This window comes from Pleurodeles waltl, chromosome 1_1 (assembly GCF_031143425.1).
Source record: "Pleurodeles waltl isolate 20211129_DDA chromosome 1_1, aPleWal1.hap1.20221129, whole genome shotgun sequence".
NCBI classification, from domain to species: domain Eukaryota; kingdom Metazoa; phylum Chordata; class Amphibia; order Caudata; family Salamandridae; genus Pleurodeles; species Pleurodeles waltl.
This window is the reverse complement of record NC_090436.1, coordinates 749,872,445-749,899,151: the sequence shown is the minus strand read 5'-3', so window position 1 is coordinate 749,899,151 and position 26,707 is coordinate 749,872,445. Positions and strand designations below refer to the sequence as shown.

At 42.7% G+C, this 26,707-nt stretch overlaps 1 protein-coding gene across 1 annotated transcript in view; it reads left to right on the top strand.

Annotated features, from left to right (window-relative positions):
* Nucleotides 1–3,600: 3,600 nt before the first annotated feature.
* The window catches only part of LOC138287249 (rab9 effector protein with kelch motifs-like), a 392,655-nt gene continuing 369,548 nt past the window's right edge, over nucleotides 3,601–26,707 (top strand). The window contains exons 1-2 of the mRNA XM_069227612.1: nucleotides 3,601–3,741; nucleotides 4,028–4,096. Of these exons, the coding sequence (XP_069083713.1) occupies nucleotides 4,035–4,096 (62 nt within the window). The 5' untranslated portion in view covers nucleotides 3,601–3,741; nucleotides 4,028–4,034. The remainder of the gene's footprint in view (nucleotides 3,742–4,027; nucleotides 4,097–26,707) is intronic.

Genomic DNA, 26,707 nt, shown 5'->3' with positions numbered 1-26,707 from the left:
TGTGTGTGCAATAATAATTGTAGGTGTGATGGTGGGAATGCCGTGGTTGGATAACAAAGCAACTAACCATGCTTCAAAACCTGAGACTACAACACTAACACCGTGGAGTTTGAGCAGGATGCAAAAGACTTGCATGAGGGAACTAACTCAAAGGGGGAACTTTCTACTAATGTCTTCTATCGCCTGTTGAATGAGTACATTGAGACCATGGATGCGAAAAACTGTTATGTGTGCACAAAGATTCCTTCATCAGTGCAAGAAGGGGTCACCTACCATAGCCTTCCAGTAACATACGGGATAAGTTGTAGCTTGCTATTAACAAGATTCTATAATCAAGAGCATGTGCAATATTTTTATTCAAATTTAGATGTGGTGTTTTCCTTTGTGCCTGTGATTGAGTTTCTGAACAAGCTAGCTAAAGAGCATAGTATAAAATTAGTGAGAGGTTTCTTTGAACCGAGGCTTATATTTGGGACAGCTTATGCACACCGCAACAATCAGACCTGCTTATTGATACCTGTAGAGAAAAGCTTCTTAGATCACACTGATGATAGACGCAAAGCATTGAAAGAAAGATTAGAAAAGGGGCTAGAGAGACGCACATATGCAAATAATTATGCTTACACTACAATAAAGACACAAGGCAAACCAGCTATAGATGCATTACATGTAGGAAGACTTTGTATGTATAGGCCGAAATCTGAACATGACACTTTATTTGTGGGAACGAGTGAATGCAGACATGTGTTTTTGTTTCAGAGTAAATGGACATTCATGCTAGATGGACAGGTTCCAGCGATCCCTGGGATTTATTATATCTGTAGACTTACTGCTTATTACCGTCTCCCTAAGGGATGGTATGGGACGTGTTATTTGGGAATAGTTTTCCCAAAAGATTTATCAGATTGATGACTTAAAGCAAATACCTAAAACGTCTGAATTACAACATGCTAGACAAAAACGAGAGGCAGCAGCTGCTGTTGTTGGAGACATATTTGGAGCCATAATTCCTTCAGTAGGGGTTATTTTAAACTCCATAAAGATTCAAAAGTTGTCTACTATTGTGGATAACATGCTGACAAATTTTACAGGGGGCTATACTCCTGATAGATACTGAACTTGCTGCGGAAAGAGCTATGACTCTTCAAAATCGGCTTGCTTTAGACATTCTTTCAGCAAAGAGTGGCAGAGTCTGCAAGATGCTCAACGAGCGTCATTGCTGCTCATTTATACCGGATAATAGTAAAAAGGATCTGAAGGATTTGAAGGAACCCGGAGTGTGGGAGAAATTGGGAAAAGGAATTGCCAGAGTAGGGAGCTGGTTTAGCAATATTTGGAATGGGGTACTTGCAAAAATATTAGGGGGTCTATTAATCATTCTGGTCTGCCTATTAGGTTTATGGGGAGCATGCAAAATAAATGATAAAATCTAAAGAAATTGGACAAAGAGAAGCAAAAGGAATGAGGAAAGTGAAAGGGAGAAAATGTTTAATGAAATTTGGGAGACTTCACACAAGGGACAAGATGTTGAAATGCGGATTATGCGTAAAGTGAAAAATTAAAGTGAAAGGTTAAAGGAAAGGTTTGTGATGACGAACGTCATCAGAGGAGGGACTGAGAGAGCGTAGCTTATATAATCTATATTAACATGAAATGTTTATGAATTAAGGTGTGATGCTGTCACAGAGAAACTATAATATTAGTAATTATGCTTAGACGTGACCACGATGAGTGTCCACCAATGTATACATAGACTAATAATAATGACCAAAGTGATTATATTATGTTTAAATAAGTTTACACTAACATTTGCGTTATTAAATCTGTACTGAAAACCTCATAGGCCTTAAGTTAGCATGAGCCGGAGCTTAGCTGCCTGACTCTCATAATAAATGCATTTTTCTATTTTCCAGCGTGCTGGCTCACAAGGGGCCATGACCCTGTTTATTCTTTTTCTTTGACTTGGAGAATAAATGTAACCATGTTAGATCCGTTTCTCACCGCCTCTTCTCGTTTGCAAAATAAATGTTAAAAGTGAATTGAAACAATGTAGATTAATGTAATGTACAAGGTCATTCAAACCGTTGAAGACAATGGAACTGCTGACCAAAAGATGTGCAAAGAATTACAGAAGGATGAAATCACACCGGACGTACCACCTCTGAAGACGTTAATTACGAAGACCAATCAAAAACTTGTAAAATAATATGGGGTGAAGAGTTAGACTACCTAATGTGTTTTATGATAGGTTGAAGATAGTGGGGTATAGCAAATGTCCAATACAATTTTGGGGGAATGTACATCGAAAAAGAGATAAAAACCCATGTCACAGGGACCATTTAGGTGGGTTAGGGAATGCTATTGATTTTATCCAGAAACTCTGTCACTCAGTTTGGTGACTTGGTGGGTTACTTAAAACCATCCTCGCCCTTAGATTGTCCATTTTACACTTTACCTCCTTATGAGGAAAGTGCCCTTTTGCCCCGGAGCTGAGTTATGACTGATGGCGATTTGACTGAAGTCCTGAGGACGAAGACTGAACCTGTGCGCTGACCTAAACTTTGGAGGGTAATTATGACAATGCAATTGTAACTTGTCTGTTTGCTTTTCCTTTCTAGGTACCAACTGCTTGCTTTTAACAGAGACCTTAGCTAGATGTTTTCCAAATTGGTGTTCTAAATTGTTTTGCATGAAGCCCAACATGCGAATGCTTATCAGTGGTTAGGACAGGTGTTCATCAAACTGACGTAAATAAACAAACGACCAAGATTATGCTTTGTTGAACTGGCGCGTTATTGACACTCTGCTAAATTGACCTATGTTCACTCCTTGTTATGTTCTGATGTTTGTAATTCTCGCTTTAATGAAAGCTTATCAAAGTTGCCATATTATGAGTATGCTATTATGTTTCTTGGTGTTGAGATTAAAGCATTTGCTATTAGACTGTAATTAATGGGGAATAAAACTCATACAATCCTACTAAACAAGGTGTGGTTATTCATGGCTGAAAGGTCATGGTAGCATCTTTGAATTGATTAATGACTTTGACTAAAGTGAAAAGCATTGTTGTGATAAATATTGATGATATTATTGATGTATTGATTGATATATTGATTAGCTATCTCGTCCTAAGATGTCTCTCAACTGGGTCAAAAGATTCATTGGCCTAAAACGAGTCCTGATGTGTAATAAACTACCATAAAGGGACGCGTTAACATAAGTGTCTATTAAATATAAAATATGTTCTGATTGCGGAGAGAGAATAACCCCGCTGGGGTGAGAGGAGAGAGAATAACTTAGGAGGACAGCCAGGGTTTACGTTTACCAGCAGAGAAACAACACGGTTTACATACAAGGCTTGGATGGATCTTGTTTCTGCAAAGCTAGTATGAGAATATTACGGTGTCCGATTCCGTTAGGAAAAGTCAACCTTGTGGAATTTAAAACAAGAACAGATGGTGCGGTCAAGGAGCAGCGTAAGTGTGTGGACAGTACGGTGTATGCTTCACCTGCCAAGGCAACCCGGAAGCCGTGATGCATCCCAAATGTCAACACTAGGTGTGCTCTTTTGTGTACCTTCGAACCATGGCAACAGCTGACAAGAAAGGTGAACGCTCAGTCAGAGTTTTCTGAGAGCGACGAGAAGACATTAAGGACTGTATTTAAACTACTTTTAATTATAGTGTTTGGATTTGCACCTTCACAGCATCTGAAAGGACAGGCACGAGGGAGCCTCTACGCGTGAGTACATTGTAGGCACACACTAAGCAAGAGCATCGCATTCGTTTGTAGAATAGCACATATTTTCTGGTGTTTACGTTTTTTCAATGTGTTTCATTTGTTAAAATTATACTGTTTGACTTCCTGTCTGCTATCGCCTCGGTTAGCACATCTGTACCATTTCCTTTCATAAAGTATACAGAGCGCGCACGTTTCTGAGACAAAATACTGAAGAGGTGGCTTGTGATGAACAGGGGCTGGCGCGTCACAGATTTTTCTCTGATAGCAGCTTCTCTGTGACCCACAGGAAGGAGATGGCTTTGGCGAGCGGGCACTGGATCAAGAAAGAAGTCCTTGGAGAAGCGCCAACTCCACGGTACAGTTAGTCGCTGCCAGTGTGTGCGGTTATTGTCACTCTAAAAGAGGGTTTCTATCTTCGTAGTGACATAGCAAAATCCAAATGTGTGTTACGCACAATTAATAAAGAGATCCAAATCAAATATTGATATATTTTGGGGGAATGCCTTGCAGTGCTGAAAAGACTTGATCATGTTCGTTTTATAGTTCGTCCTTAACTCCGCCTACTACTAGTATATCAATCTAGGGCCAGCTCTACTAAGGGCAGGTGCCACTGTGCCACTGCGCCTTCCGCATTGCCAACATAAATGTATATGTTGTCGTAATGTATGACGATATTTAAAAAAGACGTAACATACCTCAATCTCAAAGAGTATTTTTTTCATTTTTTAAGCAAAACACCTAGGAGTTGACCATGCTCTTTCAAATATCCTTTATTACAGTTTTTTTCTGCTAATGGGTCTAGTTCCTTCTATTGCACCAAAGGCGTCATTATGAAAAAAGACTGTTTACACTAAGTTGGACATGCACAAGTAAAATATGGGTGCAGGCTAGCATTTCATGTCGATTGTACTGAAGCCCCACACTGTTACATTGTGCATCTAAGTGAAAAACACTCCGTGCTCTCTCATGGAGTGGTGCCGATGCATGCTGTTCCAAGAAGATGTGCTGGTGGCCACCTCGTTCTTTGAGGGGGACGTTAAGGCCCCCACATAGGAGGGAGCAATCTCTGCAGACAGTATCTTCCCTTGGGTCTTAAGTCCAGCATTTAAAAGGCTGCAAGACTACTCCCAAACATTGCCCAAGGAGGTCTCTTTATGTGCCCTGCAACGGCCAGGCCCACAGACTGCAAACCACCTCTCCTCTGTGGTCTGTTTCAAAAGGAAATCCTTTACAATGATGCATTTACCCCGCAATGCATTTACCACGTGAATAAGTATAGGTAAGGAAGGATGGTTGTAAATAAATATATATATATATATATATATATATATATATATATATATATATATATATATATATATATATATATATATATATATATCTCCAAACAGCAAAGGACGTTCGAAGCCCAAATTCAGAATATTCTGAGGCATTTATTCATATTAAGAGAAATGGCCTGCACATTAAAGCCCTGACGCGTTTCGGCAAATAACATGCCTTGATCAAAGGAAGAGGTTGAAAAGTGCTCAAACACAGGGGCTATTTATCTCGAAAGTCACAAGACTCAGTAGTGCAAAGATACATCTCCCATAATGCACCAGCATTGTTAATAAAATACTTGTTTTTAGTGCAGTCTAATCCAATTCAGCTCAAATAGCGTTAAACCACCACAGTCACATTTCCATTATAGTTCCAGTGCATTTATTTAAGTGACTTTGTGCTTTTTGATATTTATATGTTCTTCAGTCCTTCAAACCTTACAATTACTGCTGCCTTCTAATCATGATACTGCTGAGAAAACTGGAAATGCTGAGGAATAGATATCTCCCAAATCCCTTTCTCACCATATAGCAAAATATATCCGGTTTCAGTACTGTGTTAAAGCTGGCAAGTGGGTCATGCCCATCCTTGAAATTTCCAACAAAAGACATCTCCATCATCGGGGGCCCCCAACCCTGCAATGCGGCTTCGTGTAGCAGGGACGGAGCATGCTGCCATTCAAACCCAAACAGCAAAAGAATTTCGAAGCCCAAATCCAGAATATTCCGAAACATTTATTCATATTAAGAGAAATGGCCTGCACATTAAAGTCCTGCCGCGTTTCGGCAAAGAACATGCCTTGATCACAGGAAGAGGTTGAAAGTGCTCAAACACAGGTGCTAATTATCTCGAAAGTCATATGACTCAGTAGTGCAAAAATACATCTCCCATAATGCACCAGCATTGTTACTAAAATACTCGTTTTTATTGCAGTGTAAGTCCAATTCAGCTCAAATAGCGTTAAACCACCACAGTCACATTTCCATTATAGTCACTTAAAAAAATGAAAGGTTACAGGGATGTTAGTTAGGTTCTGAATTTACTCTCAGAAAACCACAGAAATTCAGCAGTTATAGTTACAGTTATTTCTAGTATCTATAACTCACTGCCTAAGGTAACTATAACTCGAGCCCCCGCCATGCAGTTTTTTCTTCAACAATTTGACTTCTAATATTTCATTGATATTTTTATTCACGTTATAAAAGTTGTGATGAGTGCTGTAATATCGGAGGTAATTAGCAGTGCATGGTGAGGGTGCGAGTTATAGTCGTAAACCTTTGTGAAGATTCATCAAACGGCACCAAAGTTATTAGCAAAACAAAAAAAAAGTGATTTTTCTACAGAAACTAGGTCCTAACTATAACTACCTATACATATATATCTATATCTATTTCTATATCTATCTGTCTATCTATCTATCTATCTATCTATCTATCTATCTATCTATCTATCTATCTATCTATCTATCTATCTCTAACTCTCTCTCTATATATATACATGTATAAATATATATATATATATATATATTCACTAAAAAAACAAAAGTTACAGGGATGTTATTGGTAGGTTCAGATTTTATACGCACAAAACCACAGAATGTCAGCAGTTATAGTTATACTTCGCTGAAGAAACTATAACTCGTACCCTAAGGTAAAATCCCTGTAACCTATCGTTTTACAGTGAATTTCTAAGGTTTGTTTAATTCTATTTCCTAACTATAATGCAGTTGTAACCTTTGTTTTTTTCAGGTAATTTCCACGCTTTTTTTAACTTTACATAATATTTAGTTACTTTACTTTAATCCAAACCTTGCCACTCACTGACTTTGGCCGTGCACAGCAGGGAGTTGGCTGCAGGCCAGGCCCTGTGGCCAACCCCCCACAGGCACCCAACCCAGTAGGGGAACATGCAGCCGCTCTCCCCAGGCGGATTTCTGCCCCAGGGACCTGGGGCCCAACCACATTGTAATTGGGAAAGGGCACACAGCCTCCCTCCCTGGGTTGATTTTGGCCCCATCTCCCAGGACCTGGTCGTCAAAAATGAGGGGGAGGACAACATGTGGCTCTCCCCCCCCCCCCAGGCCGATTTGGCTCCGGGGACCTCATCCCCCTGGGCCCTCTACCTTTTTAACTGGGGAGGAGTTCATGCAGCCCCTCAGGCCAATATCGGCCCCAGGATCCCCATCCCCTGTAGCCTGGCAGATCAAAAATGGGGGTGGAGTCACATGGCCCCTTTCCCAGGCCGATTTTGGCCCCGTGGACCCCATCTCCAGGTGCCTGGTCCATCAATGGTAGGGGCCCTAGCCCCACCCCGGGCACCCAGTTTGTGACTGTTGGAGCCCATGGGGGGAGCTCAAAGGCTCCTGTGGTACCAACCGGCTCCCTGTCTCCAGTGGGAGGCAGCACTGCTCCTGCACACAGGAAGCAGCAACAAATGCTGCTCCCTGCATGCAAGGACAATTTTTTCTTCTGTTTCCAGCGGGCTGGAAAATAGATGTAAAGTTGGCTCCAAGCAGCCAGGAGCATTGTTGTTGCTCCTGCCCACTGGGAGTGGACTTACAGTTTTCTCTCACTTGGCAGGGGCTTTAAAATTGCTCCTGCAAGGCAAGAGCAAACAGAGAGGGCACCATTGAGGGCAGGAAAGCTACTATGCCCCAGCAGCTGCTCTCCGGGACTTATTTGGAACCGTCCCTGGGGGATGGGGTCCCCATGGCCATTAATGGCTCCATGAGTGGGGCCACGTGCTTGGTAGGGCCCAGAGAGGGTTGGGGTTTCCAGAGCTGAAATCGGCCCAGGAGTAGGATCGCGTGCCCCCCTCCCATTCAATTGTATGGGCAGGCATGAGGGGTAGAGATCACCAGGGCTAAAAGCAGCCAAGTGCACCCATTTCCATCATATTAAGTAGTATTTTCCTCCAGGACCTGACCCACCCGAAGGGCATATGAAAAATGCGTGTGGGAGACCGCGCTTGTTTTTTTCTTTAATATTTGCTGCGGATTTGCAAATCCACTGCAAATTTGCAGCAAAAATTAAAAAGTAAAACAATTTTGGCCCCCGGCGGGTCCCTGTGGGACCAGGCCTAGAGGGTCAGGATATTTCCTACCCTCCCCCCTTCATTTTTCTTTTGTTTTTTTTTGGGACTCGGGCTGAGGCCTAAACCACAAATGGCTACCAACACTTCCTAGTTGAACTGTTGGCAGCCACTCAGATCTCACCATGAGTTTTGTCAGATCCGCATCCCTAGATATCTAAATTTATTTTTCCTTTAATAACCCCAAAACTCCTGAATGGATTTGCACCAAATTACCAAAACACTGTTTATGGACCAAGATCTAGCTTTCTGCCAAATTTGGTGTAGTTCAGTGGTTCGTGATGTAGTCGTGTTCAAAGTCCCCACAGGAAATTACATGAGAAAAACGTATTTTGTGATCCCCCTTTATCTTGCCCCCCCTTGACGAATCACCCTGAAACATTCAAGCCAGCAACTGAAGTGAGCGGCAAACTAGTTTTGAACATTTCATAAAGATTCCTCAAACAGCGCCAACGTTTTTAGCAAAACAGAAAACGCTCTGTACACAGAAACTAGTCCCTGACTATAACTACCCACTGGCAACCGCCATATTCAAATACTCAAATGCCAGTAGGGCTACATTTTAGCGTTCAGAAGTAAGAAGTGGTAAAGTGTGATAAGGGTAATTGTAGGGTTAAGGGATGGGTAATGGTAAAGAGATGGAAAGTTAATCTTAGGGTTTAGGTTTGGGTAGTGGTAAAAGGTGGGCACAGGCAATTTTAGGGTTTAAGGATGGAAAGTGGAAAAGAGATAACATTAATTTTAGGGCTTCAGGGTGGGTAGTTGTAAAGGGAGGTGTGGGTAATTTTAGTGGGTAGGAGTGGGTAGTGATAAAGGAAGTTTATGAGTAAATTAAATAAATGGGGGCATGCTGAGATTTTCAATCCATTTATTGTAATTTTATTTTAATCAAAGGCACAATAAAAAAGACAGATCATGAGTTTCAGCAAGATGGCTTCAAATGTGCCTCTCTCCAAACACAGTGACTGTTACTTTATAAACACCTGTGTCATTCTTTTCAAGACCCAAGAACAACTAGCGCGACAACTCAATCATATTATTGGAAGCCATCAACATCCATTTATTAAAATAAAATATTCAATGGAAAGGACAGTTTTTAGGGCCCGATTATGAGTTTGGCGGATGGGAATATATGTCTGTGAAACTCTCAACGGAGTAGTTGCCACCGTGCTGTCTGTCTGCATTCCCTCCAGCCCCATTAAGACATTCCTGCTGGTTTGATTGGCAGAAACCCAAGTTTCTGCCAGTCAGCCCAGCAGGAAAGTGGCTGCAGCATTTTTGCCGGCTCGTAATCGAGCTGGCGGCAATGCTGCTGCCCACAGGGGGAACCAGCAGACAGTGCGCATTACGAGGCTGCTGGGCTGGGGGACTGCTGCAATGCCCATGCCACATACATGGGAGTTCTAGGGGCCCCCCTGTGGCTTCCTGCACCTGTTCTCCACCAGCCTTTTCATAGCAGTGAAACCGCCATGAAAAGGCTGGCAGAGAACCAGGTTGTAAACAGCAGGATGGTGCTGATTCCAACCTGCACCGCCATCAGCCCCTCGGGATCTGCGATCCCGGCGGAGATGATGATAGGTTGGCGGGCTGCCTCGTAATGTGACAATCGCGGCGGTCTTACAGCCACCATGAGTGTCCGATGACCGTCACACTCATATTTAGGTCCTTAGTATTGTGAATGTGTTTTAGTCATACTAAGAGACACATATTTGCAATAAAATTGATCTATCAAACTGATCAATACATATTCATGGCACATTTAATGCTTCTGTTCACAGTAATACATACATTTATGAGGTTTAACACTGGCATTCGGCTCACAGTAGTGAAGAAAATAATCTTTATAATTTTAGTCAAATGCTTGTAAATCATCCAACATGAAGGATACCCCAGTAGGCATCATTCAAAAAACACCTTAACTGTTATCTTAACATGTGAAGCACCCCCTACATTAATTTTTAAGGAGTACTTCATTTCTAATAGCACGTATCCATCTGAAAGTACCTAGTGCATAAACCAACCACTCCATCATCATATTTAGTTCATTAAGTACTTGATGCTTCTCTAAAAGTCGAAAGTGCATATTTCTGACCCTTTCACCAATTTACAGTTCATTGCACTCTCAATCCTAAAGTCCTTGATACTTTTACTGAAGGGGCTCATATCTTATAAGTTTCCCATATGAGTGAATGGGTATAAGGTGCTAAATTGGGGCGAATATCTATGAAATCCTTCATCAGTCAGCTTAAAGTGCATCATGTTATAGTGCAAAAGTTCTATAATTAATGTAAAGTGCCACTGAGCCTCTGAAAATCAGGATCACCCATTTCATTCATAAGGTTGCATAAATTTATGTCTTTCTCCACAAAAGCATTTCCATATATTTACATGTCTATTTTGATTTACCAGTATTTTCAAAGGTATATAGAACACATAATCAAATCACATATATAAATATAACTATCAATCAAATAAAATCAAATATCCACTCCATTTAAGAAGCGCTTAAGAAGCAGTTCCTTTGGTCAATTAGATGCATAAGAAAGTGTACATCAGCCATACTGGTTCCCAAAGGACCTGGATCCCTGCAGTCTGAAATACCTCATGGACCACATGAATCCATTATTTCAATGAACCCACACTTGGGCGTACACCCCTACATTTTTTATCTTTTTTATTTTTTATCTTGGAACATAACTGGGGTGAAATCGCTGCTCAAAGATGGCTCTCCAATGCACAACTGGGCAAATATAGACTTAAGTGGTCATTATGAACACGGCGGAAACAACCGCTGTGTTCATGCTGGCAGTCAAAACACTGACCGCCAGTGACCCTGGAACCCCACCGGCCAAATAATGAACATTTCTGTGGGCCGCCAGCTCACAGAAAGGCTCGGCCGGGACATTGACGGCGGCTCCACAATGCCTCTGTGCAGCAGGTGCAGTTGCACCCGTCACACAGATCACTGCCCGAAAAGGCAAAGTGCATGGGCAGTGCAGGGGCACCCCCCGCCAGCCTTTTCCTGGCTGGATATCCCGGCAGGAAAAGGCTGGCGGGAAATGAAACATTATCCGCAGGGTAGCGCCGCTACCCTGGCGGATGGTGTTTCAACTCGCCGCCAGGCTGCCTGACGGCGGGAGCCTGGCAGCCCTCACCATGTTCAAAATATGGTGGTTTGGCCCACCATGCCGGCGGGCGGCTTGGGCCAAACCGCCAAGTTCGTAATGAGGGCCATAATTGCACTTCAAGCAACCTGGTCAATGGTTGATCCTTGAGCAGAAGGTTTTTTACAGTATCATACAATGCCACAAAATCGAAACATTATGGAAGATTGAGAGAGGGGCCCACCTGTCTACTTGTAGATCAGTGTAAATCTCACCACAGAAGAAATGCTCCATATAGACCCTGCCCACCAATTTATCAAATGTAGTAATTGAGCAAGACAAGAGACCGCCAGTTCTTCTATTTGACTACTACATTCATCCAAATTCAGCTAAGAAAATAACATCTAGAAAATGAAATCTACCATAACCAGATACAAACAAGGAAACCTTTCCTACGATATTATACTAATGGGAGATTTTAATTCAAATTTAATCCATACTATAGATGACAACGACATACTCAACATTCACATTCTGGAACTTTCCGACCCAGGACAATTCAATAGGCAAACGTCAAGATCTTACATGGGAAAAACTTGTCATGACTCTGGAATTTCTTGGAATGAGGGACCTAAATGGAAGATTTGTAGGTGACAATCCACCAAACTACACTTACTATTGTCTCAACTCACGATTTATCACGGTATAGTGTAGTCACCCTACTATTGAACCAACAAATTAAGCATTTTTCCATAAAATACAAAATAGATAGTGATCATTTGCGCCCGGTCTGTCACTAGGAATAACCCCATGTACACATACATTGGCCCAGTAGAAACCAGTCAGACAAACACAACCAACCTAAAACAAATGCGATGGTCAAATGAATTGACAGTCAATCTTGCATCTCTTGCTAAAGACTTAATGATTCACAGTACAAATAACATGGATAGTTAAATTGATGCTTGGATAGACTTTGGTCCTGCATTTTTAATGCAGGTCTCCTCACTGACATCAGGCCCACCAGCCTTGCAAGCAAAGACATCCAGTCCAGCCAGCCAGTCCAACCAGCCAGGCAAAGAACGAAATCACACCTTCTGCCTTATTACATCGAGTCAAGAAGGGAACAAAAGAAAGTTGCCAGGTTGTTGAAAGTGACACCCCTAAATTCCTCCCTATGGGAATGTTTAAAACATCTACAGAAAGAGTATGGAAACCAGCTCTGGGAAGACGAGAAAGCCACGAAGGACACTTTCTGGACCAAGTTAATATTCAATGCCAAACAAACCAATCCAGGGAAATTCTGGGAAACCAGAAACATTCTTAATATAAAAAAATATATATAAGTAATTCAAATATTACAAAGAAATCACGGGCAGGCCACCTTGCTGGCATATTTTCAATAAATCAACAATCCATCAGAACAGAACACCTTGAGTGCAATCAACTACAAAGGCTGCTAATAACGGAAACCACATCTCCAACCATTGATGAAGACTTTTATTCATCATCATAAGTTAGAAAAATCCTGCTCAAGGGCCATTGTGAAGGTGCACCAGGACCACAGGCCATATTTAAAGAATATGTACAATTCTGGTCAAGGGTACTTGCCATACTATTCAAGGAAATTCAGCTTACTGGCACTGTACCAGGGAGTTGACATGGCTCCATCATAAATCCACTATTCAAAGGAGGTGACAGGGCAAATCCAGCTTACTGCAGGCTCATAGCCCTCCTCAACTCTGAATCCAAAGAACATGCATTCTTGTGACTTGCGGACTCAACAGTTTGGGCAAACAAAAACAGCATGGTCTCACTAAACCAGACCAGTTTTTGAAAAGGTATTGGCGCAACATCAAAAATATTAACAACGACCTATTTGACCTACTAATGCAAGTGGGCCAGAAAAAGTTACTCTGCCTTATAGATTTTAAAGTGGCCTTTGTCTGTGTAAATAGGGTGTTATTGTCAAATAAATGAAAGAGCTGGGGTGTACCTGATAAACTGCTTCAAGCAATCCAACTACTATATTTAGAAACCTGCATTCAAACAAAGGTCGAAGATGGCACCAGAATATTCAGGAAGTTTCCTCGATTCCTGGAGATTTTCAACCTTGTTATAGCAGCCCTATCACCAGCACTGAATCAGGAAAATTCCCACCCTCCCCGGCTGGGTCTCCTCCACCTCACCCACACATCATATTCAGATGACATTGTGCTTTTTTAGCTCATCCAAAGTGTGCTTACAAAGATTAGTCAATGCCTTGGCACTGTATGCTAGAGCCAACCATCTGGAGGTAAGTGTGACAAAAACAAAAACCATGTTGGTAAGTAACTGACCAGAACAGGCTGCTTCAATAGTCTTCAATAATGTCCAACTGGAGACAGTATCCAATTATAAATTCTTGGGCCTGTACTTCAATTCAAAAGGAAACTTCTTTCAGCAAAACGATACATTGTGAAGAAAGGGAATACATTAATCCAAACTTTTACCAACTTGGCAAAAACACTGGAGAGGCCATCATTTCAACCACTTTTAACAGTTATCTCCACCAAGCTACTACCAACCATCACATACACTAATGTGGCAATGAGAGGACAGGATGCTGCAATAGTGGATAAAATGCAAGCCAACATCTTGAGGCAAGCGTTCAACCTTCCATAAGGTGCATCACCAGCAGAAATCCGGCTCACACTAAACATAAAGCAAGATCTGGCCAGAAGATAAACATCAATAAAAAACTGGTACAAGCGCAGTCGAGGCCAAGATTCCATACTAATCAGCGCATTATGGTCAGCGCTTCAAAGTGATCAGCAGTCGGAATACTATAAATATATGAACGTCTCTCTCAAACAATTGCGTCTAACGGAACTATGGGCCGCAAGTGTACCGAACGATGGCTTCAAAAAGGCAACCAGGGCTACAATCTTGCCTTGAAGAAAAATTTAATTCAGTTCAAACTCTCATGCATGGGTGGTTATTAAGTACTATGCCACTTTGACACCAGCACCCTACCTGGCAATTTCATTTACGGCATGTTAAAAGCACAAACGTTTGCTCCTGCACTTGGGCAGAATACCAGCATTAGCAAACTAACCAACATGGAAATATACTGGCCTAACATCATGCAGATTTTGCAAAAGAAAAAAAGAGGACCACATTCATATTTGATTTGCATCTCTTCCAAGATCTGCAAACTTTTTTTGCAATTACTAAAGAAAATGTTTTAACAACTGAGGCATCCGTACGTGCAGAGAAACTTTAACTGCATGCCTCAATACTAGAGACCCACAGATATATGAGATGTAATATGCCCTAATGCCCTAATGTGATAGGCCTAACCTCCTACCTAAAGGAGAGCTGGGTTTGCTAAACCTAATATGCCAATGCCGTGTCCATGAGAGGAGCCCCCAATCCTCGTTACCTTGGAATGAGGTCTCTATCTCAGACTCCGCAGGGACACGAATACTGGGTCAGCGTCAAGACGATGTGCAGCATCGATATCACGGATGGTGGTGATGCCCTCTGGTCAGAATCCCTCTGATTATCTGTCTAAAGTGCGATGTATTTATACAGATCTACCAGGACCCCTGACATAGGTGTGTTCCCAAACAATAGATAACAGACATGCTTGGGACGGCAATTATTATAAACAATCCCTCAAAAGTATAGAGGGAAAATCCCTAAGTGTGAACACCTACTGTTTGTTTGTCTTTATTGCTTGATCTTGACGCCTTAGCGCAGTGGCACTGATAATGCAAAACATAACAAGTGGCCTAACTATAAACAAGGCAGCCATCTTAGATGAATTAAATAATTAAATGGCTAAGACAGAGCAAGCTAAGTAGGTTAAAAGTCACTGGGTGACGGGGGCACAAGTCTGCAAGCCAGAGGCTAAGCTTACTCCTGTTATCCCATTAAAACAAACTAGGATTCACTGTATAAGCTCAACAAAAGGAGAAGGGGGAAAGGACAACAATCATTAAAAAGAACTGACTGTCAAGTAATGTTCATGGTTGATGAAACTCAATATTACCGTGCCTAGTTTACTAACACTAATTTGATGGGGCCGAACGTGTGGTCCTTTCTAAGTATTGCACCAGTTTTCAACTAATAATTGGTTTTAAGATATACAGTAGTAGAAAACATGTAATTCTTAGGGTAGAATGATTGTTGCACTTTCTCTCAGGATCTAAAGTTTTATTATGTTATAAATTGTAATGTTTTAGACTTTAAAAATTGCAAAATTGTTATGGTTTTAATTAACTGAAACAATAAACTTTAACTTCAAAATCCACTCTGTTTAAGGGAGCTGGCAATATTGGCAAACACTATATAGTGTTAATAGGATCCATGGGCATTGCAGTGATATGCAGTTCCTTTGAAGACCAGAAAAAGAGGTTCCTGTCCCTATTATCCAGGATCCTAAAGATGTACATGATGTTCTGCATCATTGTTGTGGCCTCACAGTATTTCTGTCCCCAATATGAGGATCGATATAGATTCTTTTCTTCTTAGTTCTAGTTCTCTATCACCTCCCCAGCGATATGTCTTTATGTTGTGTTTTATGGGATAGTATTTCATACACACACACACACACACACACTCCCACACCCACACGCACACACGCACACACACCAACACACAGACACCCACACACGCACCCACGTCAATCTATCTATCTATCTATCTATCTATCTATCTATCTATCTATCTATCTATCTATCTATCTATCTATCTATCTATCTACTGAAAAAACAAAGGTTACAGGGACATTATAGTTAGGGTAGAGAATTAAAAACAACTTAGAAATTGACTGAAAAAAACAAAGGTTACAGGGACATTATAGTCAGGTTCAGATTTTACATTTAAAAACATAGAAATTCAATAGTTACAGTTATACTTTTCTCAAGAAACTAACTTATGCACTAGGTTAACTATAACTCGTGACCCCACTGTGCACAGTTTTCTCGTCAATAATCGTTTTGCAAATGTTGCAGTTATATTATAAATTATGTTATGCAAGATGTTATTATTGATGTAATATGTGAGGTAAGTAGCTGTGCTTTGTGTTTTTCAGTGAATTTCTAAGGTTTGTTTTAATTCTATTGCCTAACTATAATGTCCCTCTAACCTTTGGATTTTTTCAGTGATTTTCTTTTTTTTTTTAACATTAAGTAATATTTAATTACCTTACGGAAATGTAACCCCTGCCTTTGGCTGTGTGGAGTGGAAGCTGGAGGCAAGACCTGGCCTGTGGCCAGGCTCTGCAACTACCCCCTTAGGTACCCAACCCCGTGTCACACACATCAGTGGATTTGGCCACAGGGCCTGTGGCCAGGCCATGCACCCAGCCCCCCCTTAGCCACCCAACCTCGCACCACACACGGCTTTGTCCCTGCGCAGTGCTCTCAACCCGCTGTAGGCATCCAACTCATGCTACGTACAGCCTTGTGTGTGGCATGGGTTGGCTGCAGGGTCTAGCATCCTGCAAGGCCCTACAGCCAACTAACCGCAGACACCCACTCCTATGCCTTCATGGTCTTTGGCTGTGCTTGGAGAGAGAACGCCCAACAAGTAGGCAACCCAGGAGGGGAGCATGCAGTCCCTTCATGGGCCTATTATGGCCTCAATGACCCCATTCTTTGGGCCACCCAATTACAATGAGGAGAGGAGGTCTGTAAGACTCCCCACCCCAGGCAGTTTTTGGCCCCGGGGCCACCATCCCCTGAGGCGCAGCCAATTATTATAAGGGGAGGGGCTACTTGTCCCACCTCCCTGGACAGATATTGGCCCCAGGAACCCCATCCTCCTGGACTCAGCAAACTAGTGAAAGGGAAGTGGGGCCACGTGACCTGTCACCCCATGCCGATTTTGGCCCAAGGGACCCCATCCCTTGAGGCTTGAAAAATTAATTAAAGGGTAGGGGGCAACCCAGCCCAGTTCCTGGGTCCTTTTTGGCCCCAGAGCCCCATCCCTCAGGGCCTGGCCAAATAATAAAAGGGGCACCACATGGTCGCCTCCCCAGTCCAATTTAAGCCCCAGGGAACCCCATCCCCTCTGGCCCAGCCAATTAGTAGAAGTGGAAGGGGGCCATGTGGCCCACCCTTCCCTGGCCGCTTTTAGCCCTGGGAACCCCACCTCCTTGGGCCCAGCCACTTGTTGCTGGGTGCCATGGCCTAATCCAGAGCAGTTTTGGAGACTGCAGCGGTAACCTTAATGCACCTGCGGTCCCTGCTGGATCCCTTCCTCCAGCGGAAGTCAGCATTGCTCCCACACACAGGGAGCAGAACAAAACGCTGCTCCTTGCATGCAGAAGCAATTCTTTCATCTGTTTTCCTGCTCGCTTCACAGTGGGTAGGAAAACAAATAAAAACTCCACTCCTAGTGAGCGGGAGCAGATTTCCTGCTCCTGCCTTTTGGGAGCAGACTTACTGTTTGCTCTTACTTGGGGGGAGCTGTCAAAGGTCTCCCCAAGTGACAGCAATCTACTGTGGCCCAAGGATGGCCACTTTTGGACATAGGGAACTGGCCCATGGTGGTGACAGTCCCCAGGGCGTTTTATGGCACTAGGAGGGGGGTTGCGAGGCCCCCTTCTTTGTTGCTGCAGGGCCTGCCCCAGTGAGGTGGTGGTCCCCGGAGCTGAAAACAGAACGAGAGGTAGGGTCACACAGCCCTCCTCCCCATTCTAAATATGCCCAAGTCCAGGGGAGGTCGTGGTCCCTGGGCCGTAAATGCCCGGGGAAGGGGGGGTCATACAGCCATCCTCCTCCATTACATTTCATTGGCCTGGCCTCGGAGAGGTGGCGGTCCTCAGGGCTGATATCGGCCATAGTTAGTGGGGCCATGTGTGCCCCAGTCCTCCAAGGTATTATTCAAACTAGCCTGCTAAACCTTGCCCACCTAGGGGCTCAACTTTAAACAAGCATGGGAACACTGCTTTTAAAAAAAATATTTTGCCAGTGTCTGTGGACCCACCGTGATTTTCACAGCAAAAACTTTAAAACAATGCTTTTTGGCCCAGGTGAAGTCCCTGGGGGAGCCAACCAACAGGTCTAGAGTATCAGGGTATTTCTACCCTGCCCTGGTTTCGTTTTTTTTTTTTTTACTTATTTTTGGGACTCAGTTGAGTCCAAGTCCCAAAATTGCCACCAACCCTTCCTGGTTGAAGTGTTGGCAGCAAATCAGATCTCCGCATGAGATCTGTTGGAACCATGGAGTATCTGCGTCCCTAGATATACAATTTATTTTTCCTTTAATATCTCTGAAGCTACTGCATGGATTTACACCAAATTACAAAAAGCAGACCAAATTTGGTGTAATTCCGTCTCTTGTTCGGGCTGCAGTTGTGCCTAAAATCTCTGTGGGAAATTGCATTATGAAAACATGTTTTGGGCTTCCCTTTTTTCTCATCCCCTACTTGACAAACCACCCAAAACTTTCAACACAGCAGCTGAAGTGAGTGGCAAACTATTTAGGAAAATTTGTTAGGATTCTTCAAATGGCACCAAAGTTATAGGCAAAACAAACAATGCTTTTCCCATGGAAATTGGGTCCTAACTTTAAATACGTACTGGCTATCACCAGGGGGTTATATATATATATATATATATATATAAAATATATACATATATTTATCTCAGGTAATAATAACTGCTGAATTTCTTGCCTCCCCCCCCCCTATTAAGTCCCAAATGCCACTCAGCGTGGGAGACCGCATTTATTTATTTTCAAACTCAGAAACATTTCTGGATCTATCCGTGGATTTTTCAGATTTTTAAAAAAAAATCTTTTTAGCCCTGGTGGGATCCCTCAAAGAGCCCATTACCAGGGCTAAGGGGTCAGGGTACCCTGGCCCCTTTTCTTTGTTTTGGCTGCAGCCGAGTCCCTAGATGGATACCAACACTGCCTTGTTGAAGTGTTGGCAGCCAATCAGATAGCAGCACAGGACAGTTGGATCTGCAGAGGATCGGCGTCCCTAGATATCTATATTTTTTGGTCTTAAGTTACCCCAAAACTACTGAATGCATTTGCACCAAACCACAAAAAGCGTAATCTGCAGAACAAAATCTAACTTTGTGCCAGATTTGGTGTATTTCCGTTCAGTGGTTCAGGCTGTTGATGTGTCTAAAGCTCCTAATGAAAATTGAATAGGGAAAGCACGTTTTGGGAACTGCCCTTTTTCTCAGCCCCTGCTTGATGGATCACCTTGAAACTTTCACGTCTGAAGCAGAAATGACCAAACTGTACGTTTTGAAAAGTTCATGAAGATTTGCCAAGTGGCGCCAAAGTTATAGGCAAAATAAAAAATGCTCCATAAGTAGGTATAGTTAGGACCTGGTTTCCATAGGAAAACATTTTTTGTTTTGCTAATTACTTTGGTACTGTTTGATGATTGTTCACGAAATTTTCAAAACTAGTGTACCAATCAATTTAGCTGCTCTCTGAAACGTTTTAAGGTGATTTGTTAAGCAGAGGCCAAGAAAAAGGGGGATCACCAAACACATTTTCCCCATGCAATTTCCTTGGGATTTTAGACAAGACTACAGCTCAAAATGCTTAATGGGGTTACACCAATTTTGGCAGAAAGCTACATCTTGGTACAGGAAGATATCTTTTAGTAATTTGCTGTAAACCTGTTTAGTAGTTTTGGAGTTATTAAAGAAAAAGATTTACGTATATCTACACATGCGGGTCCACCCTGGATCCAGGGCGGTGGATCTGCAAATCCATGCGCCAACATCAGTGTTGTGATTGGCTGGCTGGAACCTGACAGGAAAGTTCTGTCTGGCATTTAGTGATTCGGGACATGGTTTGGGGAGGGGGGGGGGATAAAAATAAAATACAATATAAGGGGTCAGGATTGAGGTATCCTGACCTCATGGGACTGATGATGGACCTCTCATAGGCAGGTAATTGCTCAAATGTGCAGGGATCTGTGGATCCACAATAGTGCTCAGTGCTACGCCCGTGTGAATGCATGATGGATCTGCAGAGCCAGATCCCAAATTAAAAAAGTACACTCAATCACAGAACCACACACACACTTACACACCCACAAAAGCACTACCACATCCACATACACACACATTCATGCACTCACACATCCACTCACACACTCATTCACACTGTCACACACACACTCACAGACCTACAAAACCACTACCACACCCACTCACAGACCCACACAGCCACTCAACCAACCACTCACATACCCACTCGTAGTGACATATATGTAGACATATGGTAGCAGTCATTCATACATTGAAAAACATATAACATATTTTTTTCTTTAAACAAAAAAAGGCGGTTCCAAAAACAACCGTTTTTAATGTTTTTGGTACTGGTTTCCTTTATTTTTAGTGTTTTCATCTTTTTTTTTTAACAACAAACTACAACTATAACAATCATTGGAAAAATGCACAAGACTTGTACAAACAGTGTTTTCAAAAACAAAATAATTACCTTTGTGGTTAATGACACCCTGCACAAATGTGGGCATGGTCTGTTCTCCCACACTAACAATTTAAGTGCACACTTTTCAATGAAATGCAATTCTCAATATCTGGGGTACCACTACAGGAACGTTTGCAGTTTGACAGCAGGAACCGGGTCTCCAGGAGCAAGTTGAGCTGCAGCCCTTGATGTTGATGCATGTGGTGCGTCCCTCCTGATTTCCGCTGTCGCCAGTTGTTGAGGGTGTATGATTCAGAGATATTTTAACATGCTGCGCATCCCATGAGAGTACTTTTTTGTTGTCCCTCTGGAAAGTTCTTTATTACAAAGGTTGCATTTAACAACCTTTGCTAATACCATTTTGTTCTCTAAATGGTATTGAAAAAACATTAAATGCACTGGATCTTTTTTTGTGGCTGTTTTTCTTACTCTTGTTCCTGCTGATCTTCCTCCTGCTTTCTTTCTCCTCCTGATGCCATTTTGTATGATGGGTCACAAAAAACACTAGAAAAAAACAAAGAGTTCCACCTCAGCTGAGGTGTCAAGACTAAGGAGACACACCCAAAGAAGAAGAAATGGAAAGGAATTTTCTGTGTAAGAGGTTGGCAGGTGTTCCAATCAATCAAGTGTATATTTTGCTGTTTCACATGGGATTCGTGGATCCCTTGCAACGGTGCTGTGACATCACCACAAATCTGAAAACATGTATTAAAAATCCTGGATATTGGAATATGTGTCTATGTTATTTTTTTAAATCACTTACTTTAACCATCAATTTAATAGTGTTCATCTATGATTTAAAATGTTGTTCAAAATCACGCCGGATCTGCAGTTCTGCTGTGAAACCTGGAACAGGAAGTATGCATGGGCTGGGCTTTTAGCAGATCCAGAATGTTATACGACATAAATAAAACAACACAATTGTTTGTTTTAAAATAATTAAAGTTATGTTTTTGATATATTTTTATATAGATTTTTTACCTAAAACATTTGTGGATTAAAATCACTTAAAAATATAAGGTTAAAGTAATGTTATAGTTAAGTGTGTTTAATAAATTGAATAATTATGTTTTTGTAAAATAAATAAGATAGTCACTGTAAAAAGCAAGGGTTACAGGGACGTTACAGTGAGGAAATGCCATTAGAACATAGAAATTCACTGAAAAAACAGGGGTGTAGTTTCGGGGGGGGGAGGTCAGGCGTTTAGGTTGTTAAAACCCCCTAATAAATATATTTTCTGATGAATATATTTGAGTACAGATGCTTTCAGTTGAATATGGTGAGGCGACAGCTGGATTTCATGGGGATTTTTGCATACACAGTGGCAAAACACTCCCTCCCTTTTTCTGTTTTGAAAGCCTCAAAAATGTTTGTCATTTTATAGCATATGTTTTCTCTCACTTAGTACCCCTACCAATTCATGTTCCTTTCCCTTTCCACTTTGTAATCGAAGTCCCCAAAATTGTTGCCTATTTAAAAAAATATTATATCCGCATTTAAATCCCTTTCCACTGCGCCTTACACTACTCTCATGCACCCTGCTTGTTGTATAATGTATTTTAACATATATGCCAGCGTGATTGTTGGAAAACCTGAAGGTCACACCCCCCAGTGTAACTGACCAAGATAGGCCCCTGTGAAAAAAACAAAGGTGACAGGAACATTATAGGTAGCAAATAGTATTTAAAAAAATCGAAGAAATTCACTGAAAAAATTAAAGGTTTATAGGATCTTATAATTAGGTTCAGATTTTACACACACAAAACCATAGAAATTCAGCTGTTATAGATATAGGGGGTCATTCTGACCCTGGCGGTCATCGACCGCCAGGGTCAACGACCACGGAAGCACAGCCAACAGGCTGGCGGTGCTTCCTCTGTTATTCTGACCGCGGCTTTACAGCCGCGGTCGCCCAGCCGGGTCCGGCGGTTTACCGCCGGATTTCCCCCGGCTGGGCTGAATCTCCATGGCGGCGCTGCAAGGGAGATTCTGACCCCCTTCCCGCCATCCTGTTCCTGGCGGTAAAACCCGCCAGGAACAGGATGGCGGGAACGGGTGTCGCGGGGCCCCTGGGTGCCCCTGCACTGCCCATGCCACTGGCATGGGCAGTGCAGGGGCCCCCTAACAGGGCCCCAGCAGGATTTTCACTGTCTGCTTTGCAGACAGTAAAAATCGCGACGGGTGCAACTGCACCCGTCGCACCCCTGCAACTCCGCCGGCTCCATTCGGAGCCGGCTTCCTCGTTGCAGGGCCTTTCCCGCTGGGCCGGCGGGCGCTCCTTTGGCGGTCGCCCGCCGACCCAGCGGGAAAGCCAGAATGGCCTCCGCGGTCTTTTGACCGCGGAGCGGCCAAGTGGCGGCGCCCGCCGCCCGCCAGAATCGGAATGAGGCCCATAGTTATTTCAAGTAACTATAACTCAAACCCTAAGGTAACTATAACTCGCACCCTCGCCATGCACAGTTTTCTCATCAATAATTTTACGTCAAATGTTACAGTGATATTATCAATAATGTCATAGACGATGTCATGAGTTATGTAATATCTGGGGTAGTCAGCAGTGCATGATGAGGGCGCCAGTTTGATTCAGTCAAGATGGCTTCAGGTGTGCCACACTTTTGTCATAAGTCAGACTTTTAGCACTCTAATTGTTCCTTAGAACATTCTGGGAGACTGCAGTAGAACACAAGGGACTCAACTGACAGGCTGCTCCTCTTGGAAGTACATGTTTTACTGAGAGGTTCAGATTTCATTCTCATATGGCTGGGAAAGATAGTGCGAATTTACAGAAAATATGCTCTTATTTTAGCTTCTGGAGAACCTTCCATAACCTCTATGGGAAAATCATGAGAAAGCTGTTTTCTCTCAAACATGATTCATGAATCCCAGCAGAAGGCTTTTTCACAGGGTAAAATCACCTTAGCAACAAATTATATTGTAACTAAAATCTGTTATCACCCTTTATATGTTCTCCTTTTTGTGACCCTCAAAACCTGCCATTTTCTACTATGCATTTCAGTGGGGTGCTATCATGTATATTGCTCCAAAGATGGGTGCCATCGCTTTCTGGTTGAAGTGCTGACAGCCAATCACATCTCATCGTGAAATCTGTGCTTAGGCTCCGCTCAGATATACAAATTTCGATTTCCTTTAATATCTTGAAAACTACTGAGCAGATTACACCAAATGACAAAAAGTGTGCTTTCCGGACCAAGAGCTACCTTTCTGCCAAATTTGGTGTGATGGCATTCAGCGGTTTGGGCTGCAGTTGTGTCTAAAATCTCTATGGGAATTAACATCGGAAATTCACTTTTTTTGACTCCCCTTTCTCTCAGCCCCTGCTTACCAGATCACCATGGAACTTTCCGTGCACAAGACCCAACAAGACACTCTTTTTGGAAAATTTCATGAAGATTCGTCAAAGGGTGCTAAAGATATAGCCAAGTCGAAAAACACTTTTTCTATGGAAACTAGGTCCTAACTCTACCTACTGGCGACTGCCAGTAGGTAATATACATATACATTTATATACATGTATATATATTTAGGTTCTGACTTTACTCGTAAAAAAAACCCATAGAATATCAGCAGTTATAGTTTGACTTATTTCAAGTAACTATGGGGGTCATTCTAACTCTGGCGGGCGGCGGAAGCCGCCCGCCAGAGTTCCCCCGACAGAACACCGCTCCGCGGTCTGAAGACCGCTGCAGTGATTCTGTGTTTCCCGCTGGGCTGGCGGGCGACCGCCAGAAGGCCGCCCGCCAGCCCAGCGGGAAACCCCTTCCCACGAGGAAGCCGGCTCCGAATGGAGCCGGCGGAGTGGGAAGGTGCGATGGGTGCAGTTGCACCCGTCGCTAATTTCAGTGTCTGCTAGGCAGACACTGAAATTCTTTGTGGGGCCCTCTTACGGGGGCCCCTGCAGTCCCCAGGGGCCCCACGACACCCCATACCGCCATCCTGTTCCTGGCGGGCGAACCGCCAGGAACAGGATGGCGGTATGGGGTGTCGGAATCCCCATGGCGGCGCAGCAAGCTGCGCCGCCATGGAGGATTCCTGAGGGCAGCGGAAAAACGGCGGGAGACCGCCGGTTTTCCCTTTCTGACCGCGGCCAAACCGCCGCAGTCAGAATGCCCTTGAGAGCACCGCCAGCCTGTTGGCGGTGCTCTCGTGGTCATTGACCCTGGCGGTCAATGACCGCCAGGGTCAGAATGACCCTCTATATCTTGCTCCCTAAGGTAACTATAACTTGCACCCCCGCCATGCACAGTTTTCTCTTCAATACGTTCACTGCTCATGTTTCATTCATCTTTTTAATGACGTTATAGAAGATCTCATGAGTGCTGTAATATCTGGGGTAATTGGCTGTGTATAGCGAAAGAGTGAGTCATAATTTAAGGGGCAAGTTATAGTTACCAGAAATAACTCTAACTATAACTGCTGAATTTCTATGGTTCTGTACGAGTAAATCCAGAACCTAACTATAATGTCCATTAACTTTTGTTTTTTTTCAGTGAATTTCAATGGTTTTTTAATTCTATTTCCTACCTGCCCAGTTTAAAAAAAAATGTGGGTGTGTTTTCACCGAAAATTGGAGGATATCCTCTGTCTTGTCTCCTATATGCAGATGTTATATTTGTGATTAACCTTACCCCAAAAGGTTTAAATCAGCGCTTGGCGGCGTTACATCAATATTCTACATAGCATCATCTACAGATTAATCAATCCAAATCTCAAATTATATCTTTTCTTGGGGAAAAAACTGGGCAAGAAAATTAACTTTTCTTGGTTTTTGGGGTGATACAAGCTAGAGCGGGTAAAATCCTACTGTTTTTTGGGGAAAACCTTTTCCTCCTCACTCAGTGATAATGATCACATGTGCAATAATGTCTCGAAGGCTTTATCTCAAGCACAAGGTTTAGCTGCATTTTTTACAGCAGTTGGCTGGCATCATTTCCACCACTTATTAACGGCATATCAAACAAAGGTCCCGGCCACTCTCCTGTATGCTCTTTAGGGCAAAGATATCTCTAAATGGAATTTTTTAGATAGGACGGAAGGGCAGATATTAAGACGATTAGCCCTGTGTAATAACTCGGTCTCAGTGGCAGCCTTAAGGCTCGAATTTGGTATTAAGAATGTTTTCATATTGGGCCTTGTGGCTGTGGTTAGGAGGGCTTATAGTTTAGCCCACAGTCAGGCAGCTACCTTAAGAAATCTAGCTTTTTAGAAATCTTTAATAGATTGAAAGAAAAATCCATGTTTTTTAAAAATTGTAATCTAGCTTTACAACTGCTGGAGCTAAACCATGATTTGATTCAATCCTCCCAGCCCACTACTCTTAAAACTCTTTTAAAAGTAACGTCCTGGTTGAAAGTTTCTCCTCTGATTTACAGTTCTGCAGTAATAAAAGGAGACTGTCCAGGTTAACCGAATCAGTAACTCTTGAACAATCTCAGCCTTACCTTTCTGGGACTCTTCCCCATGGGACAAGGCGCTTGTACCTTTTGCTGAAATTAGGTAGATTGCCCCTTAGAGATCTTACCTCCAAATGTGATGGTTCTGATAATAATTGCGATCTATGTCAAATGGGTGTGCAGAATTGTAAACATGTTCTATTTATTTGTCCGGCTTTAGCCTCGGACAGGAAAAATGGCTAAAACCTCTTTATCTGCACTTTAATATTCGCTCAGAAGGAGAAGCTTTGGAAGCCCTCTTTAATCCTCCCAATTAACTCTTCTGTTTTAGGATTTTTATATATATATGTATATCCGAAAACAAACCAATCTGCAGCAAGGCGCTCACAGCTGCTGGTACTGGCTTGGGTTCAGACCACAATACCCATATGCATCCCTAAAAACAGATTGCCGCACTCCCGAAGGCTTAATCTTTTAACATTCCGTTTATTGAATAAGCAGCATTCCATCAGACCCCACAATGCGGTTCCATTGGTATCAGTCTGAGCACACATTGTTACAATTAGCTTGTGCTTTATAAGCACA